The 20368-nt window shown below is 41.2% G+C and overlaps 1 protein-coding gene across 1 annotated transcript in view; it reads left to right on the top strand.

The window, feature by feature from the left end:
• The window catches only part of DNM3 (dynamin 3), a 708993-nt gene extending 690968 nt beyond the window's left edge, over window positions 1-18025 (top strand). Inside the window, exons 21-24 of the mRNA XM_069065578.1 lie at window positions 5320-5407; window positions 11937-12056; window positions 13453-13562; window positions 17723-18025. Of these exons, the coding sequence (XP_068921679.1) occupies window positions 5320-5407; window positions 11937-12056; window positions 13453-13562; window positions 17723-17813 (409 nt within the window). The 3' untranslated portion in view covers window positions 17814-18025. The remainder of the gene's footprint in view (window positions 1-5319; window positions 5408-11936; window positions 12057-13452; window positions 13563-17722) is intronic.
• The last annotated feature ends 2343 nt before the right edge of the window (window positions 18026-20368 follow it).

The raw sequence follows: 20368 nt of genomic DNA, 5'->3' as shown, positions 1-20368 counted from the left end.
CATGAATTTTTTCACAGATCAACCTATTTGCCCTTACTTGAGTCCTCTCTGGCTTCCCAGAATCTTTTACTTGGTATCATAGAATCTAGTACTAGGGTCTTAGAAATCATTAGTCTGACCCCCAGATTTCGCAGATGAGGAAACTGAAGCTGTGAGAGGATATGTTTTGTCCCAGGGAGTAAGTAGAAGCTATTATTCAAATCCAGGTGCTCTGACTTTAAATCCAATATCTTACCTCCACATTACCTTACTTTCAATGGGTTCATTAAGAGTTTATGACTTAAAACATTCCTCATTTTTCTCTTTATTTTTATTTGTTATCAGAGGTAACCAGAAAACTATGATGATAATTGTAATAATAATAATAGGAAACATTCATATACTTCTTTGTGGCTTACAAAGAACTTTGCATGTATCATCTCACTTGATAATAATATTTTAAAGTTTACAAAGTACTTCCCTCACAAAGGCTAATAGAAAGCATGACTGTCATCACCCCTCCTTTATGGATGGGAAAAGTGAGGATCCTTTACAGAGGATCCACAGCTTTGGGCAGCTAGGTGGTGTAGCACCAATGCAATGTTTACAGCACCCACAATCACGATAAAGACCATGACTAAGTATCGCATGATGTTCACTTGCAAAATATGACAGATTCTCCAGGAAGAGGACAGAACTGAAGCATTTATTTGGACACCAGAAAACCAAATCCCAAAACCAGTAAGCCAATTCCATCATAGTACTGAAGATATTCAGAAGCCACAGCTGAGAGCCAAAGCATCCTTCAGCCTTCCCACAAACCAATATTAGATCAATATCTACTCACGAGCTTGTCAGACTCCTTGCCTGAGTCTCCTCTCTCTCCCATCATCTCTCTGGCTCTGGCTACCAGCTTCCTGTGGGCTCTGCTTCCCTTCAGCAAATTTCTCCCACCACAGGTTCCATGTGACCACATTCAGCCTTTCAGGGGGCAGAGTTTATCTTCACAGCAGGGAAGCTTCCTGTGATCTCTGATGCACCCTTCAGCAAATTCCCTCCATCACAGGCTCCATGTGATTATATTCAGCCTATTGAGGGACAGTTTACTTTCAAAGCAGGGGAGGTCTTCAAACTCCCCCCTAGGTCTATTAAGGGGCAGGGAAGATCTTCAGATTCCCCTTCCCATTACAGGTGGCACAGTGGATAGAGTGCTGGGCCCGAAGTCAGGTAGATATTCATGAATTCAGGTTTGGCCTCAGATACTCACTAGCTGTGTGACCTGGGCAAGTCACTTCACTGTGTTTGCCTCAGCTCCTCATTTGTAAAATGAGCTGGAGGAGGAAATGGCAAACAACTCTAGTATTTTTGCTAAGGAAACCCCAAATGGGATCATGAAAAGTTGGACACGACTGAAAACAACTGAACAACAACAAAAAACACAAAAAGGAGAAAAACAGCATTGATTCAACCCCAAACCTTTCACTTCTGTGGCCATTTTCTCCATCTAAAAGTGTGCTGATACATTGGCTGGTTTTGGACAAGCTTCTAAATGGTTATTGTAGGGTATACTTGACACTAGGGATACTGGAAAAATGGGTCATTTGCAGCACCTTGCTTATTTCTAGTGTGGAGAGGTCATCCTTACTCTCAAGTAAGGAGATCCACTTACAAGCAGGAAGGCCCATATTGGCTGGAGTGCAACATCAGTGTCTTGGGCTTTCTTCCTCTCATTTGACCATTTTTGACTAGTTGATGTCCAGGGGGAGGAGAAGAGGGAGAGGAAGTGTGAGTCTGTCTGTCTGTCTGTCTGTGTGACAGTGTGGCTGGCTGCAGGAGTAAGGTAGAAGCCTATCTAATGGCTAAACCAGTGGATCACTGGTTGTCTACACATGGGTCAAGTCCCAGAGTATTCTAGCAACTAAAACAAGTTTGGAATCACAAGGCTCAGTTGCCTCATTTGTTGAAGGAGGACATTGATTAAAATATTATCTCTAGCAACCCTCCCAACTCTATCTTTCTATTATTCTCTATCTCCTAAGATTTAAGGGGGGAGGAGAGACCTTTATTTGAGGAACTTAATAGTATTATTTATTGAACAAAAAAATTAGGGGTTGTCAAACATTATTAGAAGGGGTGTTAGCACATTGGACAGATCATTTAAAAAAAACAAAGTGAGGGTGAAACAAAGGAGCCAGGACAAGGACAATATGTAGTTCTTTAGTGTACCATACCTCCTGATGAAACCAACAGCCCTATTTACTTTTTAAAAAGTCAGTTTCAAAAATTCAATTACAAAACATTTCGTCCTACCACTCCCTCCCCCATCACAACAGGATTGAGAAGTGTCAGGGCTGTTGGCACAGGAGCCCCCAGTTCTGGGAGAACGACTTATTCCTGGAGTCCAGCACAAACTGTACTTAAGGAGATGTCAAGGGGAGATGGAAGGTGAGGCTGCTCTTCTTTCCCCACTAAGGAAGATACATGGATAGCCTGGTGGCAAGGGGAAGAAAAAGTTGCTTAAGAATTCCCTGAAGATTATTAGCTGCTCAACAGTGAAATGCTCTGAGCTTTCAGAAGATAAAAGCTATTTCAGTCAGTCAGTTAATAAGCATTTACTACCTACCATGTGGCCAGGCACTGTGCTAAACACTGGGGATGCAAAAAAAGAAGCAAAAGATAGTCCCTGCCCTCAAGGAGCTTACAATCTACTAGGGGAAGACAAGCAAGCATATATGTATAAATGAGCTATACACAAGATAAATTGGAAATAATTAACAGAGGAAGGCACTATAATTAAGAAGAGTTGGGGAAAGACTGTGTAGAAAATGGGATTTTAGCTGGGACTTGAAGGAAGCTAGGAAAGCCAGTAGGTGGAGATAAGGGATAGCATTCCAGGCCTCAGGGACAGCCAGAGAAAATGCCCACAGCTGAGAAATGGAGTGTCTCGACCATGGAACAGAAAGGAGGCATGTTATACTGAACTAAAGAGTACCAGGGGAGAATAAGGTGTAAGAAGACTGAAAAAGTAGGGTTGGGGCTAGGTTATGAAGGTTTGAATGTCAAACAGGAGATTTTGTATTCAGTCCTGGAGGTGATAGCCACTGGAGTTTATTTCGGGGGTGGGGCAGTTGGATTTGCAGATGTTTGCAGACTTGGCTATTCCAAGGTAGCCTATTGGTGTCAAATGATTTTCTGAGTCCAGGAATTCTTTTAAAAGGTTCCTGAAGTGAGCCAGATGCCACCCAGCTTTTGTCAAACAAACTAAACAAATCAGTGAAAAGGAAATGAACTTGAAGTCTCAAGATTTGGAAAAATAGCTTGATCTAGCATTTTGAGAGTAATGTGTTGAATTTATTATGTACTATTTCAAAAAAGCAAGTGGTATGAAATGGAAAGTTATGGTTTCCTAAGAGAATCCCTTTTTTGGGTTTTTATGCTTTATGCATGGAAATGTCTTTCTCTCTCTCTCTCTCTCTCTCTCTCTCTCTCTCTCTATATATATATATATATATATATATATATATATATATATATATATATTTACTTTTAAAAAAAAAAAAAAAGAAAAATTGCTTGAGAAGCTAGAAAGAGCCAAAACATAAACATAAACCGTTTGTATGTCCCTGGAACTGAGCCCACCCATGACCTCTCACATGTGTACCTCCAGTGCATTTTCCTGTTAGAATGATTCTCTATGGTTGGCCAAAAACTGGCAGGCCTCATGTTAAAGGGCCTCACTTTGCTTACTCTGAAAGCCCTGTTGATTCGAGGCTGGTGTTTATTCTAGAGTGAAGGAATCTTGCACTGACCTGATTAGTCCTGGTCAGCAATTTGCAACTCCTAGGAATTGGGTGTTTGGGTCAAAGTTCCCATGCAGAAAGTAGAGGCAGTTAGACCCGGATGATGAACAATGTCCTCCCCCCATCTTCCCTACCCCCCCAACCTTTGGAGGAGGGAGGTGGTGGTAAAGATAAACAGGACAAATACAAATAAGGTATTCTCCCTTTACCTGCCTTTGTTTTAAATGAACAATGAACAATGAAACCTTACCCCACTTAGAGGGGAAAAAAATGTTCTTGGCAAAGCTATTATTATTCCCATTCATATTTTCTGCTTATTTGATGCCAGGAGCAAGCTAGGTAATGAGCACAAAGATAGCTTATAATCACTCAGTGTCCAGCTCACTACTGGCATGTATATATATATATATATATATATATATATATACACACACACACATACACACACACATAGGCAATAGAGACTGGGAAAAAACATTGGTATTATGGCCTTCCATCTCTGTCCTCTTTAAATAAGTAGTTTTTATTCAAAGAACCAAGGGGAATAGGTGAAGGAAACCTGCTAGAGAGAAATGGGCGACTTGTCTGGGTGTTCAGAGCTTAACATTTAGAAGGTATAGAGGGCAACCGCATAAAGCTGGGAGGAATAGGAAAGGAGAGCTGGATCTAGTCATCCCTTCAGAGAGCCATGGCATGGCTGATATGGGTGCTGCTAACCCCTCCATACTGCAGACTGCTTCCTGAGTTGTTCTGACTCCCAACTCATCTATAATAATGATAATAATAATAGTAGGCTTTATAGTGCTTTAAGATTTGCAAAGTGTTTTATAAATCTGATCTCATTTTATCCTCCCAAGAACCTTGGGAGGTAGGAGTCATTATAATCCTCATTTTGCAGATGAGAAAACTGACCAAGCTTCTGGTAGGAAGCCTTTCCCACTTTAGCTAGGCTTTCCTTATATACGGCTTGTCCTGGGAATTGTTTCTATAGGTGACTTCATTCTCTTTGGGAAAACAGAAACATGAGTAGTACGCCATGTTGCAAAGTATTTGGCTTCAGAAGAGCTGGTTGAGAATCCTAGCTCTGCTACCAGCCATCTCTCTGCTCTTAGAAAAATAATCTGATCTCTCTGGACCTTAGGATCCTTATCTACAAAATGAGGGGATTGAACTAGATGACCTCTGAGGCCATTTTCCAGCCCAAAGTCCCATTGGAAAGTCAATATTACACCCATCTTAAAAATCTGCTTTTATGAAAGTTTGTTCCTAACTTGTATGTAAGGGGAAAAAAGAGCATATTGACAGTATTGTCTTCAGGACTCTATTCCCAATTCATAGAAAGCTTTAAGACAGAAGGGGGGGGGGGGGCAGAAGAGGCTGAGGTGATTTGGGAAGAACATAGCTTTCCTCCTTCTCTTCCTTCCCATTTGAGAGTAACAAGTCTGTATTAGACCTCTCTGTAACACAGACAAGAAGGGTTTATTGGGGGCTGGGAGGGGGGGTGGGGGGGTGTTAACTTTCTCTGCTCTTGATTACTCAGGTCTCAGACCTTCCTCCCCACTGATGTTGACACCAAGAAGGATTTGACTCTGCCCAGCTTGTTTCAAACGCCAGAAGCCTTCCATCAGGTACTCAGGTTTTCCAGTGATATGAGCCCAAATGGCAGTTCTTAGAACCCCAGGGTGCAGAATTTGTCACTTGCCTTCTGTCTTTCCTATACCCCACCTTGCTCCTTGGTGAATTAGGAGAGGATGGAGGAAACTGCTGATGTAAGCCAGCCGAGGCTCAGTTGGATGACTTCCACAGAGTAGTAGGCAGGGTAGATTCCCACGATGTCAAAATCAGAGGAGACTCCAAAAAATGACAGGTTATTACCTTCTCCCAAAGAAAACACTTGCCTTGATTGCTTCCTGCATGCCTGCCCCCCAGCGATAGAGTCACCTTGATACTCTTGGCTTGGGAGAAAAGAGAGCTGAGAATAGAACAGAGGTTTGTCTGTAACAAGGGAAAGCACCCTGGACAAAGGAGAGAGCCAGAGAAACTGGTATCATGGAGGTAGATAGCATTGGAGAAGTTAGTGTCAATAACAGTGGCCTCTTATCTCTTTCTCCACAATTAATGCTGTCACGCATCTGCATTTTTGTCCATGTATGCACATATGTTTGTGTTTCCTGATGCTTTAGATTGTCTAAGGTATCGTAATGACTTATCCTTAGTTCTATAATAGCCCTTTTTTTTTTCAATTGTTTTATGTGCTTTATTTCATTTAATCCTCTTAGCAAAACCCTGAGTTAGGTAGAAACTCTTGGGTAGAGTTTGAATGAAGACAAAGTGGGTACATATAGCATTATTCAAGCTGTCACCCTGGACATATATTAAGTAGCTCGGATGACATCCTAGCTTCTCTTTGGGCCCTAAAGAATCAAACCTCCTTTAATAATACTATTTTACATGTAATTGGGAAATAAGATATACAGGCACTGGGGCATAGAGATCCACCATGCCCTACTGGAAAAGTCAAAGGGGATATGAGAGAAGATATGGGAGAGGGCAGATTGGAGGAGGGGATATCCTGTGGGACTGCAATTTTGGGGCGGTGGGTAGGGGAAAAACGGGGAGAAAATGTGTAACTCAAAATCTGGTGGAAATGAATTATGTAAATCAGAAGTTAATAAAGCACTTGAAAAATGAAAAAAAAAGAATCAAACCTCTGCTCAGAGAAGTTAAGTAAGGATTTATGGGCAATATTTTATTTTTAAAGATTGGTTTAGCTTAGTCTGGAGTTGCAGGGCTACCCATATCCCAATACTGAACTGAACATAAGCTGCTCCATTTCTGACCTGGGCCATTTTATTCTTCCTTAGGCAACTTAATGGCCCCTTACTCCTGGGGTCCAGCATATTGATTACAGATTTATTGTAGATGCCTGGTTAGTATGGTATAGCACACTGCAGTCAAGACTCCCAAGCTAGAAAGATTTGCTAGCTTCAACCTCCCTAGTAGTTGGGATTATAGGCATCGCACTTTACTGGTAATGAATGTGAAAATTATCCTGCTCACCCCAGCTCTGATAAACTGAAAGGGGAGTACACAATGGACAAGAAATAATAGGATGTCTGAGAAGGTGTCCTGTGGCAAAACTGAGTGTGGCAACAGAAAATCCACAGGGAAGAAAGGTGGGTGGCCAGGAGCTAGATGCCTCGTGGTACAGTGAAAAGAGTGTTGGCGAGTTCAAATGCTGAATCTATAAAATTCAAGGGCTGGATTAGATATCCCTTCCAAGATGAAACCTGTGAGCATTCCTCTGGGGTATCTGTGTTTTTCTATTTGTGATATACACACCACTGACCACTAGGTATCAACTCTGTTCAGGAACTCAGTGCCCTGTCTGATCAACCTTTTTGGACTGTGAGTGTTCCCAAAGTCACAGATCTGTCATTCTTTATAAAAGAGCATAAAAAAGACTGTGCTGCCCAGCTTCACTTTGACAATGAAAGGCTGAATCTCTTATGATCTGAATTCTTTTAAATGGAGGCTGCCACTCCTCACCTCCAGGATATCTGGTTAAGTTAAAATTGGACCCTGCAGGATGTAGGTATGAGAAAGTCAAGGAGGCCCAACAGGATTGAGGAGTCCAAGACCCTGGGGCTTACTGAGGAGCCAGCACTCCCAGCTAATGTCTGATGAGAGAGGTGAGAGCTAAGAAAAATCTCTGTTAGTTTTTCTTTAAGGAAAGGTGTTGTGGTTTGTCTCAGCTGAGTGAGATGCCCTCTGACTAGCGAGTTTGTTTTTTGGCTTGCTTGTTTGTTTTTTATTGTTCCTTTTTTCCCACTCTACCCTCAACTCACCCAGACTTGCCAAGGCAACTGCTAGCATTACCACAATAAACTGGAAACTCGGCCCTGGACTGTGAGCTAGGGGACAGATGCAAAGGTCCTATCCCCGGCATAGTGGTGACGCAGAGTAAAGCACTTCAGAAATGTTGGTCATCTGACTGACAGACTGACCTGGCTCCCTTTGGCATCCCAGAGCAGCTTGCAGAATTTCTGGGTGCCACTTCCATAGGCTCATATCTGCCTTGCTAAGTGAGGGACCTGCTGGAAGCTCTTCTCTCAGGGCCTTGGGATTATGCTTGTTTTTCTAGTGGGTAGAGTGGCACCCAGCAGATCCAGGATGACCTGATAGGAACTGAGATGGAAGGATAGTAGGGAAGACGGAGCAGGTCAAGAAAAGGCCATCCAATGGACAAATATGAAAATCAACAAACAAGGAAAATATTACTGCTGTGTTGCACAATAGCATCTGCTGCACCATATTGCTGTAGACGTGCCATGGAAAGCTTTTGCTCTCGCTGGGTCGTTTTGGGGATCAAATGAAATAATATATTATTCAAAACATTTTCTTCTTTTCTTTTTAAAAAACTTTGCTTTCAAGGATAGTTCTCAGAGAGGTCAGAAGGAGGCATGCTGGGGGAAATCTAAGATATGTAAAAGCAAAATAAATCAATAAAATTATTTTTTAAATACATGTAAAAGTGCTTTGGAAATCTTAAGGCCTATGTAATTGTTAGCTATTATATAGCACCTTTCACCTGTTAATAACAGGTATTGATTCATTGCTCTTTTAATGGTCATAAATAAGTGAGGCTCAGAGAGGTCGCTTAGAGACACAACCAGACCAGTACAGAACATGGAAACCAATCCAGGAGTCCCAATTTGAAATCTCAGATTTGTGTGCAGTAATTCTTGAGAAATCATGAAAGAGGGGGCAGAAATGTGTATCTGGGGTCCTTTTCCCTCCAAGCTACATGAGGGTAGAAGGGCAAAATTGGCTTCTCAAAGGCTGTGCATGCCAAACAGAACCTCTGGCAGGTCCTACCCCCCTGGAAAGTATTGACATACAGGCCCAGGGATGGATTCTGTTATTTGTTCAAGGACCTGGCTCACTAAGCCTGAAGAAGATCTTCACTAAAGTTGGTTGCAGGGTCCTAAATGTTTTAGCCACAGAAGACCATCTATGAGACACTGTTGTGTGTGGGAGGACAGAACAGAAGGAAGTGGGACTATTTGGTGCCAGAAAAATAGAAGCATAATATATCTTTACTTTCTATTGTCTTTAGGTTCAGCTTCTGTTATGTAAACAAGTGTGAGTATGTTCTCAGAGGATCATGAATCGGGAGCTAGACTACAGAGGCTATCTAATCTTCTTGTGTAAACTTCTCATTTAACAGATGAGGAAACTGAGGCCAGGTGACTTGCCCAAGGTCACACAGGTTGTAAGAATCATGAGTGGAATTTGAGCCTAGGTCCTCTAATTCTAAAACAAAAGCCCCTTTCACTTACAGAGTATTTGGTAATTCTCTAATTCCAGGTTGTGGCTACCTTGTTAAACTTTGAATATGGAGACATGACAATAAGTTTTTGCCTATGGAAGCTGAAGAGCAGGCTATTGATTCTATTGGTTTAGTCAATGATATGGGATACATCTAAAGGCCAGACAAGCAGGTTCCTCTCACTCTTGCTGCTGCTGCTTGAGGAGTGAGGTTCATACCAACTCTTGCCTGTGGCTCTTTGGGATTCAAAAGAATGAGATCCCTGGGCCTCTAATCGTTACAATACTTTATTGGTCCAGACCTGCCCCAGCTGATGATTTGACGTTGAAGGAAAAGAATAGGAGATGGTAAGAGAAGAAAGAAGCCTTCATTCCAGGGAAAAGCAGAACACTCCCCAGCTTCCCACCCCAGATCAAAGGAGGCAAGGTCCTGTCAAGATGGATTCCCAGCCTATTTGCATCAACAAGGGGGAAGATTCAGTGTAAGAGTGAGCTTGCAGAAAGCATATGAAAGTGGCGAGCCACTGAGGACTCACGTACAAGTATCTCACAGGAAATGGAAAATGTCTCTACCTCCTCCTGTCCCACCTCATGCAATAAGTACAAGTTTGGTGGTCTGTGAGGCAAGATTTCAGGTGAACAATAAGCCTGGGGAGACAGTGTAGCAGAGAGAGAGAGAGAAAGCTAAAAGGCATTAACTATTTAAAGAGATCAAAGATTGAGAAAAGTGTCCTGTATATACTGTTTATAGAATCTCTTTTTGTGGTGGCAAAGAACTGGAAATGAAGGGGGTACCCATCACTTGGGCAATGACCAAATGAATCATGGCATATGAGTGTAACAGAATACTATTGTTCTGTAAGAACTGAAGAGATGGTTTCAGAAATACTGGGAATTCTTACAGAGTGAAGTGAGCAGAATCAGGAGAACCATTTCTCCTATAACGTCATTAGGGAAAAAAAATAATTACTTTGAAAAACTCTGATCAGTGAAATAATTAACCATGATTCCAGAGCACTAGTGATGAAACATACTTACCCTGCTTACCTCTGGCTTTCCAGAGAGAAGTATCAGAAAAGCTTGGTCTCACTTGGTCGGAGTAAGAGAAGTCCTTCACTCAGGAACAAAACCGCCAATCTGAAGGAGCAGTCAAGGCCGGAATGGTGCTATAATTACAGAAAGTGGATTCCAAACTACCTCCTCATTGCAGTTCTGTAATCATTATTTATTCCATCTGCTATAGGCAGCATCATGGTGCATTGAGAAGAAGATTGGATTTGTAGTCAGGGATTTCAAGGTCTTACCTGTCACCCTCACATTCTATGTGACTTCAGGCAAACCATAGAACCTCTCTTGGTCTAGATGGTCTCTAAGACCCCTTTCAGTTTTATTTATGTGATCCTAATGTACACAGATCCCAGCCAGATAATTCACTCCTTAGTGTGAATGGAGAAGGATATAATGAAGCAAATCAATGCAATCAAGAGAATGTCAGTCAACAAGCATTTATTAGTAAATGCCTACTGTGTAAATGTGTGCCAGGCACTTTGCTAAGCACTGGGTCTACAAAGAAGGGGAAAAAAAAACTCAGTCCCTGTCTCTGAGGAGCTTATATTCTAATGGAGGAGACAATATGTAAAAAAACAAATAACTATGTAATAAGAAGACATATACAGGATACATTAAAGATATTTAACATTGGGAAGGGACTTTTCAAACCTCTTTTTGTTCATCAGTTTTGACTGCCTTGTCAGCCAAGCTTTGAGCCAGAGTTGCTGATAAAACAGTCAAAACACTTGCCCTTCTTTCCTTTTCCTCAAATTCAAGTTTTTCAACCTAGTATTTAAGGTGAGGCAGGAAAACACAGAAAGCATCCTATTTCCTGGTAGGGAGATGACCCTATTCCAGGACTCTCATCCCCCTCAACAGAAGGCATCCCAACCGACTTCTGGCACCATGTTCCCTGAAAGAGAAACCAAACCTGGAGCTTTGTACCCTTCCCCATCCCACCTCTGAACACAGTAATATATAGTGGCAAGAGAAGTAGATTTAGTCTGAGGACTTGGAATGAAAAGAATATACTTTTGTTATCTTGGGCAATCACTTTTCCTTTCTCTAGGTCTCTGTTTACTCATCTCTTAATCAAATGGGTTAAATAAAATGATCTCTAAGACCTCCTTGAAATAGTTCTAATCCCTGTGACCTTCAGGGTAAACCTCAGGGAATAGAGAACAGACCAAGGTGGGCTGGTCTTTAGTGCCAGGGGAAGGGATCAGGGTTAGTGTGTGAGGTTTAGGTTTGGGTCGTAAAGAGTTAAAGAAGGGGTACTTATACACCAACGACAGTTCAGTAACCTTTAAGCAAGGTGGCAATTTATTCTACTGTTGATCTCCTATTTATTTATTCATTTATTTGCTGATTTGTTTGTTTATGCATGTCTTCTCCACATTCCACCTTGGAGTGAAGCTGAGGGCCAAAGGGTTCGCATCTGTGAGAATGATGGGTGATTTCAATTACCTAGTGTGTTCCAATGGAGCCAGGATACCTGGGTTCAAATCTTGTCTCTAATACTCACTAGCTGTGTGACCATGGATAAGTCACAATTCCTCTGGCCTTTAGTTACCTCTATAAAATGGGAGGGTTGGACCAGATGGGAGGGTTGGAACAGATGGCTTCTAAGATCTCTTCCAACTCTAGATCTGGGATCCTATGACCTATCTGCAGTCACCTTATCTCTGTCCTTTCCTATTAATCCCCCCATCTACCCAACCTTCTTTCTTCCTGCCTTGCCCTCCTTCCCACTCTCTGGTCTTTTTCTCCCTGTAGGCAACACGAGCACATCGGGGTGAAAGCACAACTGCCCTTGATCTTCCTGTCATTGACCAATACCCCCTATGCCCAGACTGCATGAGAATGAAAACTGAGAGGTTGACACTCAAAGAAAAGGTAAGGGATAAAAAGCAAGATGTATTCATCTAACTGCTATGTAAGTAAGTATATGCTGTGTTTGGGTGCCCATCGATGGAGGGAGTTTTGCAAAGTTCATGGCCAGGGTCTTTTAGGGCAGAGAGAAAAGGGAAGGCAGGGGAGCTTTACAAAATGTTATCTAAGGTCCTGGAATTTAAAATGAGGCCACCAATAAAAGACTATGTTCCTGTGGTATAGTGGTTGAGAACCTGTCTCAAAGCCAGGAAGTCCTGCCTCTGACACATAGTAACTGTGATCCTGAACAAACCTAAGTTTCTGACTATAAATTCAAAAGAAAGTGCAAACCTGAATTGATAGAAGGATTTTCTATAGTCCCTATCCTATGATACTTACCCTTAGAAGTTAACAGAGCCTATGTGATGTTGAGATTGGGATTTCTTCTGGACTTCTCCCTGACATGATATGTTGCTTCTTTCAGCATGTATTCTCCCAACATCCAGCCTTGGTACATAAGCAGATGTTTACTTTCTCAAGATTTCCTCTCCTGCCTCTTGAAAGTACCTATGATTGGTCAAAAGGGATCACACTGAGCTATTATTTAAACAGTCTCCTCTAATTCAGACCAACTCTAATTTCCCCTTCTTAAGTTGATCCAAAAAGAGGAGATCCAGTGATAAAAATCCTGGGACTGTTAGTCCTTCCTAATTTCCTAATCACAATTGTCTCCCAGAGCCTTGGAGAACCCCAAGAAATAGAAAGGCCTAACTTACAAATTTTGTGCCAGACACATTCTATAGTGATGTCCAGCCCTTTGGTCATAACAGCCTATCAAGGACTTTTTTCATCAGTTCTAGGAGATGGAGACATAACCCTCTGCTGATAGTTTCCTAAAGGTTACTTTCCAGCTGATGGAGCAGCTGTCCTGGTCTTCACTGATTGTGTGTGTCTGTGTCTATGTCTGTGTCTGTGTCTGCCTGCCACTTGGTCAGCACACATTCCACCCATTAAATTCACACTCACCTATTCCAGCTTAGTCTAAAGGAAAGAGCTTGGGTTCAGAGTCAAGAGACCTAGGTTCCAATCCTGGATCCTCTACCAACAAGTTGCACAACTTATGACAAATCATTTAACTTTTCAAGACCTTAGTAATCCCCATCCATGGATGGGAGGGAATACTGGACACAACTTGTTTCCCTTCGGATGAATTGGTTAATGACACTCAGAAGTTTTGAACTTCAAAACCTGGTCATGTGGAGAACAGGCCCCTAGGGTTCTACAGATTGAGGATGTCTTAAAGGCTTCTAGATGGTTCTGCTGTATTCAGAGCATATGTGGAAGTGACTGGAGTGGAAGGCACAGCTCAGGTTTGCTACAGTGGTTCTTTACATAATTTTCTAATTGTTTTCATCAGCAGGACTCAAGATATCAAGGCCTTCCCCATTTCATAAAACCAACCCAAAAAATGATGATTCTGGATGCCCCAACACACCTACAACTTCCCCTCATGGATTTTATGAATGATAAGTAAGTTGAAGGCTTATAATAGGACAGTTAGTTCTGATGACATTGTGGGGAGAAAGAGTAGCCATGAAATTATAAGATCAGGACCTGCAGTAAAACCTTGATGAACCAGAATCCTTAGAGGAGGCATTTTACCATCGAAGCTGGAGATTCTTGCTCTGAGTCCTGAAGGACCCAAGAGGCACAGTCTCTCAGTACCCACCACTACTGCCCCTCAACCAGATAATTCTCTTACTAAAATATATTCATTGTTTTTTAAGTAACACATTTAAATTAACTCACTAACCCCCCACTGAGCAATTAAAAAAAAAAAACCCTCAAGACATAGCTGCATAGCCAAGCAAAACAAATTCCCATATTAACCCATTTCTAGAAACGGACAGTGATTTCATCATTTTGTTTCATTCCTTCCTTGTCTGTCAGGAGGTGAGTGGCCTGTTTCTTCTCATCCTTTTGGACTCAGCTTGTTATTGCAGTGATCAGAGTTCTAAGTCTTTTGAACTTGTTTTTCTCCATAGCGTTGTTACTATGGTATAAATTGTTCTTGTGCCTTACATCAATCCAGGCAATTCTTTTGAGTCAATAAGCTGAAACTCAAATACTGATATGAGAGGATTGAGAGAATTTCTTAGACCAATAAAATCAATTTTTCCGAAGCGATGGGGAAGGGGTAGGTTGCTTACTTAACCAAGCGTTGCCCGGTCACAATTTTCCTGTTTCAACCCTGTTGCTGAAAGTAGTTGTAAAACTTGAGTCCACTTTCAGTTAATTGACAATTTAACTACTTACTAGGTACCAGACGCTGGACTAAGCAGTGGGCATACAAAGAAAAGGGGGGAGTTTTCATGAAGCTCAAATTCTAATATGGGAGACAGTATAAATGTGTATGTACATAAAAAGTACATACACTTTAGAGGGGAAAACACAAGAAGCTTGGAGTGAGGACTGAGAAGAAAGGTCTGTTGCAGATTGTGGTGTTTGAGCTGATTCTTGAAGGACACCTGCCTCCCACAGGTACTAGCTGGGTGGGGCAAGTCAGTTCCCTTCTGTGAGACTCAGTCAAGGGGGTGGTTATAATAATAGCAGTAGCAACCTTACAGGGCTGTTATGAAGAAAGGCTTGTGTAAACCGTAAGACAATATAGCAATGTGAGATATATTTATTATATTATAATTATTATATGGGTATTTTTTTATCCCTTTTTGTACTCCATGAGAAATTTACTAAGTAAGTTTCATGAAGCCAGGAAAAATATTTAATCCTTATTTCTCCTCCACCCCCATGACCTAGAATGGTACTATTCATATAGTAGTTATTTAATTAATGTCTGTTGAATTGAATTTAATATAACAAAAATCCCAGGTAACTGAGAGTTCTGGTTAATTGAGTTTCAGTTCATCAAGGCTTTACTGTATTTTACTATGTCTCAGACTTAAGTGTAGGATCTGTTATGTACTTTAAAAAAATACATTTATTTATATCCTTTGTTTTTATATCACCTAGGTTTCCTAATATATCCCCCTCTTTTCCCCAACTCCTCTGAAAGTGATTCTTTATATCAAAGATCAAAAAAAAAAAAAAAGGAGGGGTAGAGGGGAGTGGAATGGGACAATCCAGCAAAGCAAACAATTCTTTAAAAAAGCCTGAAAATCAGAAGTGATATTCCATACCCATAGTCTACCATATCCATAAAGAAGGTGGGGAGGGGGTAGTTTATCATATCTCTTTTTTGGGACCAAGCTTCATCATTACAATTTCACAGCTTTCAATTAATTGTCGTGTGCTTTTAAAAATAAATTTTGTTGCTATATCTTGTTTCTTGTATCACCTCCATATCCCCATGTATCTTTCCTCCTTCCCAGCTGCTAAGAAGCCTGCCTTTCAGAGAGCCATCCCTTAGAACAAATTATAAAAAAGGAAAGGGGGAGGGAGACGCTCAGCAAAACTAATCAAGATATTGAAAAAAACTAATATTCTATGTAGTGTTCCACTCCCATAGCTATCCTGCAAAAATCTGGGGGAGATGCCTTCACCTGTGTCTTTGTTCAGGACAAATTCTGCAGAATTCATTTTTATTTGTTTTGTTGTTATTCTTCCATTCACATTGTTGTAGTCGTGTATTTTTTTCCCCAGATCTGCTTGCTTGACTTTGTATCCTTTTATCTAAGTCTTCTGCATGCTATCTAGTCATGTATTCTTAATTCTTTACAGCACAGGATTATCCCATTGCATTCATGTATTACAGTTTGTTTAGCTATTCCCCAATTGATGGGCATCTGCTTCATTTCCAGTTTCTTGGTACCACAAAAAAGTGCTGCTATAAATATTTTATTGTGTACTTTAAAAAATAATAACCCACTTAAGTAAGAACCAAAGGTGAATAGACTTAGCACAAGGGTGAAAGAGGCCCTCCCCAAAAGAGAGCCAAACTTAAAAGCCCAATTCACACCATAAGAAAAAAGGACACTTACAATTTTGCCATGTTTCCTTCTCATAAACAGGAATATTATATGAGAAGACAAGTTGGCCTTCTTATCTCTCTCTTCTAGTATAACAGAGCACTGAGGCATTCTGGTACCTTTGATAACCTGGAAGTAACTGAATTCCATGTTTGGCACCAGAAGCCAAAGGGTGTTGGGAGCTGTGCCCCAGATCTCCAGAGGTATTGGCAGCTGGTAGCATGCTGGATACAGGAGTCGAGCCTGGAAGTCAGGAAAATCTTAATTCAAATTCCTCCCTCAGATACTTTCTAGCTGTGTGACCCTGGACAGGTCACTTAACTTCTCTCTGCCTCAGCTCCCTCATCTATGAAATGAGGATAAGAACAGCACTTTCCTCCAGGGCTGCTGGAAGGATCAGATGATCTCTAAAGCATTTAGTATCATGCCTGGTACACAGTAGGCACTTAATAAATGTTTTTCTCTTCCCCACCCCCTTTCAAAGTTATTTCCATTGAGATAATGTGACCAATTAAAGAATCCACAGCCAAAAACTTCAACAAGGGTAAAGAGTTCTGGATTTGGGGAGTTAGAAGACCTGGATTCAAATTCCAGGTCTATTGCTTACTTCCTGTGTTACATTTGATATGTCATTTCACTGCTCTAGGCCTCTGCAAAATGAGGGGGTTGAACCTCATATGCTGTGTACATACATACATACATACATACATACATGCATGTGTGCATATGTGTGTATATGTATACACACATATATAATTCTCATTTGAAAACATCTCTGTGAGGCAATATAGGGCCTCGCATATAGTGGGTGCTTAATAAATGCTTGTATTTAGGTGGTATAGAGTTAGATTAGTTGGTTTGCTAAATGGTATGTCAATGGTGGAATGTTTCCATTGGCTAAGATGTTAGCACCGGAGAGAGTCAGGGATTTGGCTACAGAATACCCCTTGTTCAAATCCTGACTGATACTTACTTATCTGTGTGACCCTGGGAAGATCATTTAACCTCTCTGAGCCTTAGCTTTTTCATTTGTAAAATCAGGGTCATAATAACACCTACCTCCCAGGGTTGTTCTGAGAATCCATTGAGATCTTCTGTATGAAATCATCTAGATAGTCAATGGGTAGAGTGCTGAATAACAATCCTGTCTCAAACATTTAGGAGCTCTAAGTCATTTAACTACTCTCAGCCACAGGTTCTTCCATATAATGGGGATAATAATAATACCTACCTTACAAAGTGGTTGTGAGGATCATATTTGTTAAGTACTGTATATGATCATATATAATAAATGTCAGAACCAGAATTTGAACATGTGAAATCTTGAATCCAACTCCTTCACTCCAGTGATTATATCCTCTAAGCCAATGGAAATATGCCACCATTAACACAACACTTGGGAAATGTCAGGATAGACACATTCAGATTTTCCTCTTGGAAATAATACCTTGCCCAATGAGCCATGTGGAATGTGAGTTTTCAGAATGTTGAACTGAAAAACATCTAGATGAGTCAGGAAATTTGCTGAGGCAAGATTGATTTGAGGGTTATGTTTGTGGAAAGAAAAACCAGGACATCATTAGGACTCTCTGGTGATTTGTGTCATTAAGTATGTGATGACCAGCCACTGGGCTGTTTTCATGACTTCACTTTTTCCATGGCCAAGAAGCCTAACTCAGGTAATCCATTGCCTCTTCCAATCAGGTTGATAAACACAAAATGCAACTCTTCAGGAGCCAGTGTCAATGAGGACATCAAAGCAGGTTGGATATCTTTTGGAACCCTCCTGGCGTAAGAAACACCACCCACCGCCTAAAATTGGGAGTTCTCAAGTGTGTTTTTAAAATTTTTGAATAGGACTCTCCACCATTACCATTCCTCATCCTCAACAAGATAATCATTACCAGCATCAATCATAACAGTACTCATAATCACTAACATTTACATAGTACTTTAAGGTTTGTGAATTGCTTTACATATATCACCTCACTTTATTTTCCCAACAACTTTCTAAATCAAGCACTATTATTATCCCCATTTTATAGATGAAGAAACTAAGACAGGATGAATTTAAGTGCCTTACCCAAGGTTGTACAACTCGTAAGTGTCTAAAGCAAGATTCAACTCAGATCATCCTGAGTCCAGGTCTTAGCACTTATGCCACCTGGCTGACTCTACAAAATCTCCTTTTCCTCTACCATTTACCCCTTTTCCTGACCAGGCTACTACTGTATTTCCTGCTTACGGCCATCCAGATTTTTTAAGGGTCCATCCCATTGTATCTAGGCCCTTCAAGCTATTTCATTTGATTGCACCCCACCCATTCCCCCTCACTTAACCTATAATTTTATTCATGTAGGAGGTCCCTTGTAAAAATGTACTTCCAGTGTAGACTGGCCTGCTCTGTGATTTGCAATTTTCAAGAATTGTCTAGGGCCATAGAAAGGTTCAGTGACTTTCCTAGAGTCTTATATCCAGTAGGTGTCAGAAGTGGGATTTGAATCTAGGTTTTCCTGATTCCAAGGACAGTTGCACCATATTACCTCTCATCTCTCCTATAAAAATCAGGAATTCTCCTTTTGGATGCTGTCCACCATAGCTGAGCCCCATCCATTCACTGTGGAGAGGACTAGCGCCGTAGGAGAATGTAGGGTTTCTACCTGGGGTGAAACTCCCTTGGGAAGATGCAAAGCAGAAGACCCTCCAGAATTTCTAGGTAGGCTTAGTACCTTGGCACTGACTTCCATGCCCTTTGGGACCTAGGTCACACAGTCTCCTTGGATCAAAGGATTTATAGCTGGAAAGGACATTAGATATAGTTTAACCCAACCATTCACTTTCTAGACCAGGAAACTGAGAGCTAGAAAAGTGAGGTGAGTTGCTCAAAGTTGCAGAAGGAGCAAGCAGCAGCTGCACCAGTGGACACCCCCTTCTCTGCCCTCTGCCAGTACATTCCCAGATATTTGCTTGTTCTGACTGGCAGCGGGAATAGAAAAATGAAAAAATCTGCCTATAGCTTCAGGCATCATTTTACTCTTGGCCAAATCTTTTGGGAAAAGTCAGGTTCTTGCCTTATGCAAAAGAATAAAGGTGAAATAATGCCAATTGACATCGAAATCTGCTTTTTCTGGGATCGAGGTTGTTTTTAGGTGTTGGGGGGGCGCCTCTTTTGGTTTTAACCTATGATTTTTCATTAGTACAAAGAAATCCTAGTATGGAAACTCCTTCCACCTCTATAGATCACCAATTCATATGTAGTCATCTTAGGAAGTTTCCTGCGGGGTAGCAGAAGATTAAATGACTTGATTAGGACTACACAGCTAGTGTGTGTTCAAGACCTGACTTAAACACAGATTGATTCCAGGATTGGCTTTCTATCTTTTTGTGCAGTTCTGCCCCTCGATAAAGCACTCTAAGATCTGTCAAATGCTTTTTATATATATTATCTCATTTGAGCCTCATAATATCCCTATGAGGTATATAATAGAAGCATTTTTCTTATCCCCATTTTATAGATGAAGAAGCCAAAACTCAGAGAGGTCAGTGGGTTGTGCCCATGGTCACCTAGTAGTAAAGATCAGAACCTGGATTTGAATATGTAACATCCTAAATGGCACTCTATACCCCCTATACCAGGAAGAAGAGCTAGTCCTTTGCATAGTGTGGACCAAGTGTTTGGGAGCTTCCCAGGCTGACAATTCAAATTTAGCCTGACTCTTAAATCTTCTCTTTATTAGTTCTCATGATGTTCATTAACTACCTGTAGGCATCAGTTTTTTTAAAAAAGAAAACCCCATTTCTTAGCTTTATGTAGATGGATCTGGTCCAAAAAATGTGGATTTAAAGGACTGAGCCAGATTCTACTCTAGTGAAAGGACAGTGATCATGAATGTTTTAAGAGCAAAGCCTGAACAGACTGGTGCCAGGTATAACTGGAGCCAATCTGTGGAGTGTGCCACAAACAGAATAGCCTGTGTGTACAAGAAAGGAGAAGATATAGGGGAAGCCTAGGGAAGGACCACAACAAGAATGGGCCCCATGGGGGGCAATCTACAGGTCAGGTGTGAAAGGTAGGGCCAATCAATGTAATAAGAAGACTTGAATCAATTCGTTAACCTGTGAAACTGGCTCTTGAGTCACCAGGGCTAGACTGAGTAAAAGCATACATAGCCTCAGTCCACAGCATTTGGAATTGGAGGGAAGAACAGCATGGGGCAATGGGAAGGGTCCTGAATTTGGAGACAGAAGATATGGGTTCACATTCCGCCTTTACCATTAACTGCCTGTGTGACCTCCAGCATCCTTCCTTGTCTGAAATTTAGTATAAATTCTTACAGCCTTGAAATGACC

This window comes from Petaurus breviceps, unplaced genomic scaffold, assembly GCF_028583685.1.
Source record: "Petaurus breviceps papuanus isolate PSGF00001 unplaced genomic scaffold, PetGlider_PUasm1.0 90692, whole genome shotgun sequence".
NCBI lineage: Eukaryota > Metazoa > Chordata > Mammalia > Diprotodontia > Petauridae > Petaurus > Petaurus breviceps.
The sequence above is the reverse complement of the archived record's forward strand: the minus strand, read 5'-3'. Positions and strand labels throughout refer to the sequence as shown.